The following is a 12,767-nucleotide window of genomic DNA, read 5'->3' as shown; positions in this document are numbered from 1 at the left end:
CGGCTTGGGGTGATACCTCGCCATGGGGGGGGACAGAGCGAGGGGTGCAGCCAATCTGGAGTGATATTGTGCCATGGGGGGGGCAGAGTGAGGGGCAATACTGGGCCATGGTGGGGGTGGAGGGAGAGGGCACACCCAGCCCAGGGTGGTACTGTGCCGGTAGGGTTCATTGCCAGTGGCACAGCCAGCAAGGGGTGATACCACACCATGGTGGGGGGTGGGCAGAGTGAGGGGCGTGGCAGCCTGGGATGATACCACATCATGGCAGGGGTGGGGGAAAGGGTGCAGCCAACCAAGCTGATTCTGCGCCATAAGGTGTGTGTGTGGGGGGGGCAGAGCGAGGGGCGCGGCAGCCTGGGGTGATACCATGCCTGTAGGGGGGCTGATTGAGTGGCACGGCCAGCCCAGAGTGATAGGGAAGCAGAGCAAGGGGTGTGGCCCTTTGGGGCAATACTGCACTTACACGTGGCTGCTTGGGTGCTGGTAGCCCTTACCTCTTGGGGTTTTCACTTCGCAGCCTGACTGTTGCAGTGGCAGTTTTTTTCACAGGGCTTCATGCTGGTGGCGAGGCTGGTTGTTCAGGAATGTTGCTGACCCGTGGGGAATGCAGAAAGTAGCCTTACAGGCCACTGCTGTCATGACCAGGACACTAGGACTGGACTAGGAGGCCCATTTCCATCTTTGGGGTTCCCATCCCCTGCCATACTCAAGCAGGGCTTTCTGTGTGTCCAAGGTCCAAACCATTGCTCCTGCCTGACCCTTCCCTTTGTTGTAGATGGGGAGGTGTAAGCGGGTGGTGCAGTCAGCGCAGTTAGTGGAGCGAAGTGGCAGACAGAAGGACATGGCTGCTGGTGATAGAATGGAAGGAGCCGCTCTCCCATACAGAGAGGCTCCCGCTGGCTGAATGCGCTCTGCCTAGTGGCAGCTGAAGCACTCACAGCACAGGGTGAAGGGAAGCAGAGAGCAAGCACAGGCCTACTATGAGGCCATAAAGCAGGAGCTGGCAGCTCCATTGTGGGAGGGGTGGACTCCACAGGCATCATGCAACACCCACAGGACAATATAATACACTGGACCAACGGTCAACGGCCTCAGCAAGCAGAGGCTCATGGGGAGAAGGTAACAGAACCACAGCCTGTCAGCTGCTGCACTGTGAACTGCTCCATGCAATATGGTGAGGGGTGACCATTTCAGGGAGGAGTCCAGCATCTGCCTCCGACAAGCAGTGCTGGTGCTACTTCCACACACTGTGGCACAGGGACTGTTCAGTTACTGATTAATGCACATGCCACTAGCTTTACTTTTAATTTAACTTATTGCTAGAAATAAAGGGCCATTTCTGATGCTGTCTAACTCAGCTATTGGCTCATGAGGAGAATCAGAGCTGCTCTACATTTTGGTCAATGCTTCAAACAGGTGTTTGGCAACACTGCACAAACTAACTGGGAAGGCAAGAGGATGCTCTAGTATTTTTAAGCCCCTCCGCTCACTCAAGTTTATTTTTATCTAGCAGTAATGAGAGTGCAGGTCTGGGAACACCATTTACTGTACTGCTTCTCAACCCTATTCCTCCCAGGACCCCAAAACTGCCTAAATCCCACAATTCTTTGCAGCCCTTTGGGGGTTGAAGCAAGAAATCACAGGTGGCTTTTGCATTGGCAGAAGTTTTGGGGGCTGGTGGATGTTGGGTAGGGACTACGTTTGACACAAGGTAATAGTTGCGGGGCGTGCGAGGCTCAGGGCAGGTTGCTGGTGTTGAATGTTAGAGATTTACTGCATATATTGCTATTGATGTCAGGGAACTTAACAGAGGACACTGAAAACCTGGCCCACCTTTAAATATTTATTTAATTAAAAGAAAACACTTTAGATGAGAGATACCAGTTTGCCTGGAACACTCCCATCTTATGGCAGCCACAGCTACCATATTAGAAACATTTATGAAAAATCTTAAAAGAAGCCCAAACAACGGCTTGTTAAAGGCCAGTGCTCTGCACTGCCATACAGGAGGCATGCATTTCTTTTCCAAGCCCAGCCTATAGGCCTTTCAGTTGTGGGCATGCCAAAGAGGTAGCATGCTCAGCCCTGGGAATCAGGAAGAGTACTGTACCAAACTTTTAAGACTCCGTCCTGGTGCTACTGAAATCAATATGAGTTTTGCCATTGACTTGAATAGTACTAGGATCAGGCCTTAGTCTTAACTGATCTGTCACATGTGGTATATCTGGCAAGATGCAATTCCAGGGCAGTCCATGGACTAGGAACAGACGCTGCAGTAAAGAAGCAGTTAATCAGCATTCAGAGGCACAGAGTCCCATTAATGACTCGTTAATTTATGGAATTCTTTGCCACAGGAAGACAGGCATTGAGGCCAAGTACTTAAGATTCAAAAAGGATTGGATATTTATATGGCTATCAAGAATATCCAGTTGTAATTAATGACAAAATTAAACTTCAGGCTTAAGGGATCAGGAGGAGACGTAAGGTGCAGGCAGGTTATTCCACATATGCCTACTGCAGGGTTCTTACGGCATCTTCTGTAGCATTTGGTTCTGGCCACTGTCTGAGAAAGGAGGCTGGGCTAGATGGACCACTGATCTGATGAAGTCTGGCAATTCCAGTGTTCCCAGCCTGGCCTCTTGGCCAAAGAATGGAGTTAGTGCCACATCAGGAAGCATGAAGGAGGGCAAAGAAGGGTCACAACATCTGAGAAGTCAGAGAGAAAGACTCAGGATTGTGACAGCTAGAAGGCCTGGACCTTATCCCTCAATAGAATTAGTCTCTCTAGAAAGCAGCAAAATATGCATGGCTAAATCCTAAAGGGTCTTTGTTAGGGAGAGATGTGTAACTCTTTCTGAAGAGGATTATTCCCAACTCCATGAAGTCTCATGACTGCATACCTGAGAGGTGTGCCTATATACTCTACCCACTTTACAAATGGGAGAGGTCACATGACTCACCCACGGCCACACAGTGCATTGGTGGCAGAGACAGAATTAGAAACCAAGAGTTCCTTCCTGACAGCTCCATGCTCAGGTCACAGTGCTTGGAATTACAATTTGCCAATATGTAATTCTGCTGCTTTCCCCCCATTTCAGTGTTAGTCATTAGGACCAGGAACCAATGAAGATCTTGTGAAAGGCCCATTAGACTAAGGGAGGGTCTTGCAAAGTAATTTTTGACACTGCTCTTTCTAACCATGCCAGCAATGGAGTGTGCAAGCCTCAGTGTGGACTACGAGAAAAACAACAGACTTTTGGAGTCCCTTCTTTCCCCACACCAAAACCAAACTCCTTTTCCGTTGCAGAGCACTGGCAAATCCTACAGCAGAAGCTCTGCAGACAACAGGCTGAGCCCCTCACTTGGAGGGAGTGTGCAAGCCTTTCTTCTGGCACATCTCTTCCTGGCTGGCTTGCAGAGGAAAAGTGAACACAGATCTTCCCCAAGCCTGAAGCTCAAAGGTCCATTTATGGCCTGGGTGATCAGTCCAGTCAAAGGCCCCAAATGACAACACCTCAGGGCACTGCAGCTAACCCAGGTTTCTCCTCCCACATAGGCTTTGGGATGCAGCAAGACTGCATAAGCAGGAAGGAGGCTGCAGGCTGTTTTAGCGATCCAGGATCAGATGCCAACCAGGTACCATGCTGTGGATTACACTGGGAAGAGGGACCTAATAGTATTCTCACAAACATCTCTCTCAGTATCAAACTGCCAGGAAATAGTATGAGCCAAGACCAAGCACCTTTGGATCTGCAGCCCATCATGGAAAATCACCACCATCTTCCAACCAGAAAGAGAGCCAAGTGTGCTATCCTCCTGGAAACCAGACTCAAAGAGACCAGGGGGGCTAAAGGAGAGAACATATGTGGTTCTGATGTGGTCCTCAGCCTGTCATGCAGGGCAGACTGGCATAATTTTGTTCTTGGTAAACACATCTCCGCCTGACTGGAAGTGCAGATGTTTCAGCTAGATTCCCGCACAGCTCAAGACATTGGGACAAGAAAAAATAAACTGGAGAAGTTCCTGAATCATTCTTCTTCCAAGGGAGCCAAATTAAAAATCCCTCCCTCCCCACCATGGGCTCTATACTCTGCCCTGGCATCTCAGCAGCATGAGGACTGATCCCTAGAAGCCCTATTCAGAACACTAGTTCCAGTGCTATGATTCCAGGCACTGCATTCCACTCTGTATTTTTTAGGTACAAACACGTGTGATAGCCACAGAGCTTTTAACTAGCAAAGCATGGATAAAACCAGACAGGAAGTAGGAGGGGGCCTATGCTTAAACCTAGAGACATTATATGAATTGCTGGAAGACCAGAGCGCAAAGCGTAGGAGAGTTTCTTCCTTGGGATATTTCAGACAGCAGCTGATGAGGCCTCACACTCCTGCCATGGGAATGAAGTGATCAGGGGATCTTACTTTTGAAGATTTTTCTTGTTCATCTCCAAGAAAAGCATCCTGTCCAATCTTGTGCAGGTAAGATACCAAATGTCAAGGTTAGGTCTGAGGTCACAGTATATTTTTAGTGGGACACCAGGTAGTGTCAGGGTAGAGAAGACAATGGACAGATCTGAATCTGTGAAAAGAGAAAGATGAGAATACAACATGAGACATGAGCTCATCAGTTTGGAGACACCTCAGCCAAAACTCTTGGAATGTTCACGCATCCCAAAACTGCAGGGAAATTGGCCATAACCCAATTGGAGTGTGGAGGCAATATAAGAAATGCTAACCCAGCTTGTGTGCTTGAGTTTTCTGCAGTGTGTAGTATGGACAGGGCAAGCAGCATTTGTTTTGGAAGCAGGTACTCACCGGGTTGGATCTTGCTGCAAGCCAAACACTTCTGCCACACTCACAACATTGTGTTTGTTCTCCGGGCCCCCGTAACTCAGGGTGACCTGAAAAAGCAAATGTAAAGTCAGAACCTGCAACATAGCAGAGAGTGACTGAGTGGAAGAGGTCTTAATGAGGGATAAGGAGGAGGATCTAAAGGGAAAGGGACATCCTAGGTGATCTGGGTGTCAGAAGTTACACATAAAAGGTGATAGTTCACTTTGTCATAATGGTTCACTTAGGATAGAAGCCTTTTGAGAGAACCTGCTGACTATCCAAAGCAGAACAGGAAGAAGAAATCAGACAGAGCGAGGGAGACAAGAAAAGCTTAGATAAGCAGCCTTGGAAAACCATTCTTCCATACGGAGGCTGCATTACATATTTCCTAAATCTAAAGCCTAAGAGTTCAGTTCTCTGATACTCTTTAGGAGCAACAAGATTTCCTGATTAGCTGTTAAAGTTAATATCAGGAGAAAGGGTGATCACAAAGGGAGAGCCAGATTCATCACCACTTACTTCTGGTGTGATTACACCAGTTCTGAATGTGGCCCTAAAAGTGCATTTTTATTGCCTAATAAAACTGTTAGAACAATTTGAATGGGTATTCTGTGGGTGGGAAACTGTGTTCTTGTTTAGGGTGTACGTAGATAAGTCGTGGAGGAATTTTAGTTTGGGGCAGCTTTACAGCACCACCTATTGTCCATCAAAGAAAATGCTGTAGAAGTAATTATTTTAAAACAAACTTATGTAATTTCGTGTGCCTCAGGACTGGAAAGGAAGAAGACAGAGGTGGCAAGGTAACAGCATGGCTGGGGCTGGAAGGGACAGTCAAAGAAGGGGAGAACTAAAGGTGACCCAGCTGGCCAGGACGGAAATGTGCCTGTTATCCAAATGCAGGAGGTGGACATGGGACTGCCCTGGTCAACTACATAAGCAGCTTTGAGTAATGGTGAAATTACATGCCTGATACCATCTGCCTTTCCTGAAAACCAGGGAGAAGGTAGCTGCACCTGCAGAGATGATTTCTTTTGATCAGACTGAGGAGCATCTCAAAGGTCTGGGCCTGCTTTGAGCAAGGTACAAGGCTTCGCCTTACCTGCTGCAGCACTGACTCGCCTCGTAGTCTCTGCAGATTCTCCAGATGGGAATGGAACAAGGGGCTGTGCAGCAGCTTCACCTCCAGCAGCCCCTCGATGATGTAACCGATGGTGCAGTCATCAGGAAGACGCACCCTCTCTGCAGTGCTGATGAAGTTACCCAAGCTGTCAGGAGAGAGGATGGTGTTGGAGAGTCAAATGCACGCTTAATCCTATCAAATCCATGGGGTCTCTGCTACTGAGGTGCATTTACCTGGCCCAGGGACTCATCTTCAGGGCAAGGCCCCTGCTGATACAGAACCCTGCTCCACCTGTGGCAAACCAGAACTTCACAGTTGTCTAGTGAACAGCAAAAGCAACAAGAAAAAAAAAGAGACACTTGTTAATGATACTCAGCTTTTCCCATCTGCCTGGGTAGGGAAAAGGATCTTCTGCTCTGCAGCACATTGGACTCATGATCTCAGCAAATATCTGGACTTTGGGCTACCCCAGCCGCTTTGAACTCCTGGAAGCTAGACATTCTCTCATAAGGCAACTCTTACCACCTTGCAGCTGCCACCACAGGGCCAGTGGAGTCTCAGTGAAACAGGGAGCACACAGGGAATGGAAAACCAGAGTCCCAGTGGAGAACTGAGGAGAAGCCCAACTCCCCTGTGCAACCCTCTGTATGGTGATTCTGCCCTCCAGAGTCATAGCCCGGAACAAGTTTCTCTGGGGAAATCAGAGGAGCCCTGCTGGAGCCAAGTGATTAAGGCTGAGGAGACTACTTAATCATGCAGGGTTTTTCATAACAGGCCAGTTCACCTGGATGCATTGCCAGGGAATTTATCTGCTGGCCTGGCAACTTGGTACTTGCTCCTCAAGATAGAGATGCTCATGTATCTTGTGACTGAGACACACTGGGGCGCCAGGGAAATGATTGCTCAATACTGGAAGTGACCAGTCACAGAGCGATTGTCTAATCTCCTGAGGTTAGCTCAGGATGGCAGCAGATGAAGTACTGAGATGTTACTTTCTAGGAGAGAAAGCCTGACATTCAGAGGACTCTACAGTTTTGACTGGACTTTTCCTGCCTATGCTGATTGGCTGTCTGCTCCGGCCCTCTTCCTCCCCCCTTCTCCTCCCTTAATCTCCTCATATTAGCTTCATACCACACTTGTCCCTCTTACCCTCTTCTCCCCTGACCTGTTCCCTTCCTCTTCCCTGCCCTTCAGTGTCCCCTCTCCCTTCACCTTTATTTCCATTTCACAGATTCCCTCCTAACTACCTCCCCCCCAAAAAGCCATTGAACTAACATGATGTTTGCTGCCACCACATTGTTCACTCTACTTCCGTGTTCTACCCCTTCCCCCACCCCCTGTCTGTCTTGTCTGTTTTGACTGTAAGCTCTTTGGGGGCAGGGGCTGGCTACTACTGCTGTGTTTGTACAGTGCCTAGCACAACAGGGTCCTATTCTTGGTTGGTATATAGGCATTACTGTAAAAACATGATTAATAATCATAAGTAAAAGAGGATCAAAATGAAGGCTCCCAGAACTGAATGGCGATAACTGCAGAAACTGACCTGGCTGAGGGGTTCTAAGGGAGCATTCCTCACACCCAAATGTTGAAGTAGGGGGAGCCTGTTCTCCCTCAGCTACCCGTGAAGGGAGAAGAATCCCTGTTCAGCTCACAAGACCATTTGTAAATTGCAAATTAACTCAGAGGTTTTGTACATGGGATCTTGTGAACTGTTCGCTCAGAGGCTGCGGGAGGGGGGGGCAGAAGGGACAGTTACAGAGCATGCTTACTGATCCATCACTCCGGACATGGTCAGCTGCCTCAATGGGGTGGTCCAGGCTTGGCCTCCCCACATATACATCCTGGCTGTGTGAGAAGGCAGACAAGAGGCGCAGGAGATTCTGTGGATTCACATAGTTGTCATCATCCACATGGCAAAACCATCTGCAGACAAAGCAGGGCAGACACAGTCACACAGCCGAGGCACTGAGAAAGCGATGTAAAGTTTCTATGTACTGAGTTCTCTCCAGTGAAGATCTTAGTCTCTCAGATTTGGGGCAAAGCGACTGGAAAAAAAAGGCCCTCAGACTGAAAATGCAGAAGTTAGAAGCCAAAGCTGCCAATACTTCTCAACTCTAGGAGAGAGGCTGAAGTCTGTAGGCCGCTTGTGAGCTCTTCCTCCCTACAGCCTTTTACCTGACTCTTGTCTGGAAGTGCTTCTCTTTCGGCTGCTACCCCTTCTCTATGCTCATCACCACCACCCTCTGGGATCACAGCCTGGATCATGCTCACTCACTACTGGAACTAGAAAGGAGAATGTTGGGACCTCCCTGGAACTCAGAATTGGAGTGAACAAAGCTACAGTTGGAACAATGAGTCTCACATACTTTCTCCCAGATTCAAGGAATTTATCGTATTCCACAGACATCTTGCAGCAGAGTGCCTGGCGGGTGTGAACAGCAGAGCAGTTGGTGTTGATCATGTGATCTCCTAAGGAAATGAAGGTCAAAATGGTCAAGATTGGGGTGAATGCATAATCTGGGAGAGAGAGCATGTGCACCTCTGGAGCACGAACCTGAAACATGGACATGGTGCACATGCAATGCACATGTAGAGAGCTGCATTTAGGGTGTGTAGTGCTTACAGAGTGAGCATGTAGCACATAGGGTGAAGAGCACGTGAATATGGAGCCAGACAGCAGGGAAGATGAGCCATGTACAGGGACAGTGCGCAAGGGGGCTCGTGTACATTAACCCTCAAACAGCTACACTGAAACTTACAAACAGAAAGGAAAAAAGTGAATGTGAAGATTAACCCAGTGAATGATGTCGACGAAGGTCCTACAAATCCAAATCAGGAAAGAAGGAAACAGCATTTCCCCCCTCTGAGCTTCCAGCTCCCTTTCACCAATCACATGCACAGCACAGAATGAGGCTCCTCGAGGGAGAGGATGGCAGCAAGTCAGCATCCGTAGTCAAAGGAGCAAGTGTGCATTTGAACTACACGGCTTACCTGCTCTTAGGCGCAGTTCACGGTCCTCCCAATCTGTGAATATAAACGTCTGTGGGAGACACAAAGACATTAGGAAAAAAGAGGCTTCCCTTTCCAAAGATTTCAGAAATGGACCAATTAATTTTAGCTTCACTCAGTCCCCAATTAGAATTGCTAGTAATTTACCTAGTTATTTTTCAGTGGCCATTGTGAAAAGAACTGGTGTTAACTTGGTCTGTTGCCTATTGGATTGGATTCTACATCAGAAAAACCACCAGCACATTCAGTATTGACTGGATCCCTCACTGGCAATTTTAGCAGAGAATCCAAGACAGAACTACCCTCCTGTCTCAGGGCAGGGCTGAGGCATCCCAAATTCAGGAACAAGCTGTTTTTCAGGAGTTTCTTCCTCTGCAATCTCCTCTTCCACCCCATCCTAAAAGATAGCACACCTGCTTGGCTGGATATTGCCCCAGATAGTCAATGGGCCTAGAGGAATCAACAGAATTCTGGGGAAGAATGAAAGTAAGGGAAAAAAAGATCCACTTGGTAGCAATATCCTGCCCCCAACAGGTGGAGAAGATTCAAAACATCTGGATAGGCTTTTGTTAATCTCCGCAAATGCATTGAAACTTCTACATTAAGGGACAGATTCTATGCTACATCTCATACAAAGACCCAGTCACGGTACTGAAGAGCATATTGTCTGAAAGTATTGGCTCAGCCACATCAGCACTAGCATCAGGAATTGTGGATGACTATGCAATGGCTCCCTCCATTATACCAAGCTTGGCACATTTTCTTCAGCTGCAGCTTCTCTCTGGACCTGTAGCCTTTTATTTTAAGTGAATTTAGGGATGTTATCTTACACCACTGTGGATTCAGCTCTGGTTGCTAGTTTCAAGCTCAACAGAGTCTGCCTTGCAAGTTTTATTTTTATCCAAGGTTATAATTATCCAAGCATATATCAATCCCAAGAACACTCCTGCACAAGTTGCAGACCCCAGGCCGCAAGAAGACAGATTGTGCATCCAGACTAATGTTCTACCACCTAGTAGCAGCTCATCTTAGGCTTTTGGTCAGACGGACTATTTACAGGAACTCAGTTCCTAATCCTACAGGAAGAACATGTTTAATGAACTGGTAGGGAATACACAGAGTGAAATTGCAGCATGACCATGGAGGGCAGTGGGATTATGGCAGATCTTGAACCTGCAGTCACAGAGAGAGGGGCTCCCACTATAATTGTCCTATCCCTGTGAGGAAGATCTCTCACCTGTCTTTTGGCCTGCGAAATCCAGGTTTGGAAGAGCAAGTCCAGCCTAGTTTTATGATACTTTCTTGTAGTTTTCACAGCAATAAAAATGTCCTTCAGCTCCAGATTCTCCTTAATGGAATCACCTGCAGGTCCATGGTGGTCCTTCAACATAGTTTGAAGAGGACTGGTGGGGCTCCCATCCTGCTCCTCAAGTTTAAGGCTGGATCCCCCAGCACGTAGGCTGTAATCCCCCCATTTTTCTACAGTTTCATCTTTCACACTGTGTGCAATATCAGTTCCCTCACTGTCCAAATGGCCTGTTGAGCTGGGCTCGGCCTGCGGGTGGTGGAACTCACTTTTGCAAGAAGCATTAAAAGGAGGTGGTGGACGGGGTTGTGGATAGCCCCTATGTCTCCAGGTAGTCTGGAATTTGGGGATTAGCAGGAGAAGGAAAGCACAGAAGGTCACGGACAGCAGGAAGCAGATTTTACTGAGCCCAATGCAGGAAAGTGTCATTCTTCAGCCCCCAGGGCCCCTGCCATGTTGTACAGTTGGGACATTGCGTCACATAGAATGGATCACAGCTCTGCAGGAGAGAATAGGAGAGGTTGAGGGCTCTGTGAGACAGACTTGCATCACAGTCTTGCTATATTTTGTTTACAAACCACGGAACCAGCAGAGCTAGGTGTGTTCTATGCCTGGAACATCTGCTTGCCTCTGCCCCATGAAACCTCACTTTCCTCTTTTACATGCTACCTCAAGACACTTCTTTTTCCCTAGTCACCCTTTCCCCAGTGCACATACATTGCTGTCCTTAGTCACCATAACCTCAGCACCACCCCAGTCGTACTAACACCAACACCCCCTCTCAGTTATAGGTATTGCTGTATTGATAACGGTATCGCTGTCACTCTCTGACCTTGTTTCAAATCCCTTGCTTGCTGCTACAACAGTAGACGGTTAATTGTGTTTTGGGGTTTTGTATCAAGTTATTATTCACTTCCACTGTAACAGCTATCATTAAAAACTTAACTTTTTATTAAACACACAGAAAAAGGAAAAACACTTACAAGCATTTGAAATTTAAGGAGTTAAGTAAAATCTGTATTTAAAGAACTTCCCTTATTCTCTTTCTGTGTATAGTTTAAAAGGGGGAAGTCCTTTGTTTGATCATCTTTTTAAGTAGTATTAAAGATGATTTTAACTGTCCATGTTGGGGACAAGTGAAAAAAAAATCAGTTTAGACTGTCTTGATTTGTTCATAGTCAAACATTTTAAGTCCAGAAGGAACCATTATAATCCTCTGAGTCTAGTCTGATCTGCACAACACAGGCAAAAGAACCACACCTACTAATTTCTGCATCAAGATCATAGCTTTTATTTGAGTCATGGCACATCTTTCAGAAAGACATCCAGTCTTCACTTAAAGTTGTTGCTGTTTCCTTCAAGACAAAACATATGTGAAGAGAGAAAGAAAAACTAGCAAAGGTAGAAAGTGCAGCTTCTATTTCAGTGGAGTTTTTTGTTTGTAAATCAGTTGCTGGAAAGTTATAGTCACAGCATACTGTCTTATTAGACTGTCAGATTTAGCAAACTTTTACTAGTTGGGCTAAGAACATTGTTTACAGTTTGCCTTTTCATTACAGTAGTGTTGCAAAAGATGTATTTGTCTTGGCTGGCTAAACCAGACTCTTATTAGATAGAAGACCAAAAGGAAATGATAAGAAAGAAAAAAGATGAAGAAGGAAGATGTCACCCAAGAGATGGTGTGGCAACAGGCAGTTCTGTTTCACATCCCATGCGGAGTTCAGGATTCAGCAGAACCAGATGTAGGTGCTGATGTCACTGATTTCCTCTTTTTCAAGGTATATGTTATTGCCCCAAGCAGGTGGCAACAGCCATGACTGTAAACCTTGCTCTTCACCTGCAAGCTGTTCCATCCACAGGTTCCTAAACAAGTTGTCAAGTGACCCCTGGAAAAGCACCATCCAGAAAGGTGCAGCAACCTTTCCTCATTAAAATTACTCAGTTAAAACATATTTACAGTGATTCCAACTATAAACTGTTTTCCTAGTTTCCTTCTCTTTCTAGACTACTTCAGCTGGTTGTTATGCCAACTTGAGACCTCCCCAAAAGTGTCAACCCCCCTATTAAACACATTCAGGTTGTGTCAGTCTTTTTGTTTCACTTTTTGCTTGATCTACAAATATTACAGAAGAGGCTGAGCTGGACTCATTTTACCTTTCATCTGTTTGGGTGGCTTGGGACATTGGCCTCGGGACAAGCGTCCTCTACTCTCGGGTCAGATCTGTGTCTCTGAGAACCCGTGGGCTCCTCGGGGCTGGAGCTGCGGCACCGGCCTGTGCATTGCAGGGCGCTCCCCGTGCTCTCGCTGTCCAGGATGGGCACAGCAAGCACCCAGATAGACAGAACATGGAATAGTGATGCGGGTCACACTTGGTGCCCTGGGGAAGGCACTGTGGGCTCAGGTGGGCGCGGGGGGCACTGCACATGGGGCAAGTGATGTCCCAGGGGGCACTTCACGTGGGGGATCACATGGGGTGGGGGATGTCCTGAGCGCGGGGGG

At 47.3% G+C, this 12,767-nt stretch overlaps 1 protein-coding gene across 5 annotated transcripts in view; it reads right to left on the bottom strand.

Moving 5' to 3' along the window:
* Nucleotides 1–1,830: 1,830 nt before the first annotated feature.
* RFNG (RFNG O-fucosylpeptide 3-beta-N-acetylglucosaminyltransferase) overlaps nucleotides 1,831–12,767 on the bottom strand; it is an 11,443-nt gene continuing 506 nt past the window's right edge. The window contains exons 1-10 of one of the 5 annotated variants that reach the window (XR_003369928.2): nucleotides 12,422–12,749; nucleotides 10,199–10,766; nucleotides 8,944–8,992; nucleotides 8,319–8,421; nucleotides 7,722–7,875; nucleotides 6,186–6,271; nucleotides 5,932–6,097; nucleotides 4,815–4,900; nucleotides 4,422–4,578; nucleotides 1,831–2,706 (exon numbers count right to left, since the gene is read on the bottom strand). Coding sequence is in view for 4 of the 5 variants with exons in the window: in XM_026654503.2 (XP_026510288.1) it covers nucleotides 4,512–4,578; nucleotides 4,815–4,900; nucleotides 5,932–6,097; nucleotides 6,186–6,271; nucleotides 7,722–7,875; nucleotides 8,319–8,421; nucleotides 8,944–8,992; nucleotides 10,199–10,696 (1,209 nt within the window). In the remaining variant the exon portion in view is untranslated. Of the gene's footprint in view, nucleotides 4,579–4,814; nucleotides 4,901–5,931; nucleotides 6,098–6,185; nucleotides 6,272–7,721; nucleotides 7,876–8,318; nucleotides 8,422–8,943; nucleotides 8,993–10,198; nucleotides 10,767–11,527; nucleotides 11,835–12,421; nucleotides 12,750–12,767 lie in introns of those variants that run through there. The other 4 variants (XM_026654503.2, XM_024203163.2, XM_026654505.1 and 1 more) reach the window with 4 other exon arrangements.

This window comes from Terrapene carolina, unplaced genomic scaffold, assembly GCF_002925995.2.
Source record: "Terrapene carolina triunguis isolate 2854851 unplaced genomic scaffold, T_m_triunguis-2.0 Scaffold192, whole genome shotgun sequence".
Lineage (NCBI taxonomy): Eukaryota > Metazoa > Chordata > Testudines > Emydidae > Terrapene > Terrapene triunguis.
Note: the sequence above shows the minus strand (reverse complement) of the source record. Positions and strands in the feature narration are given on the sequence as shown.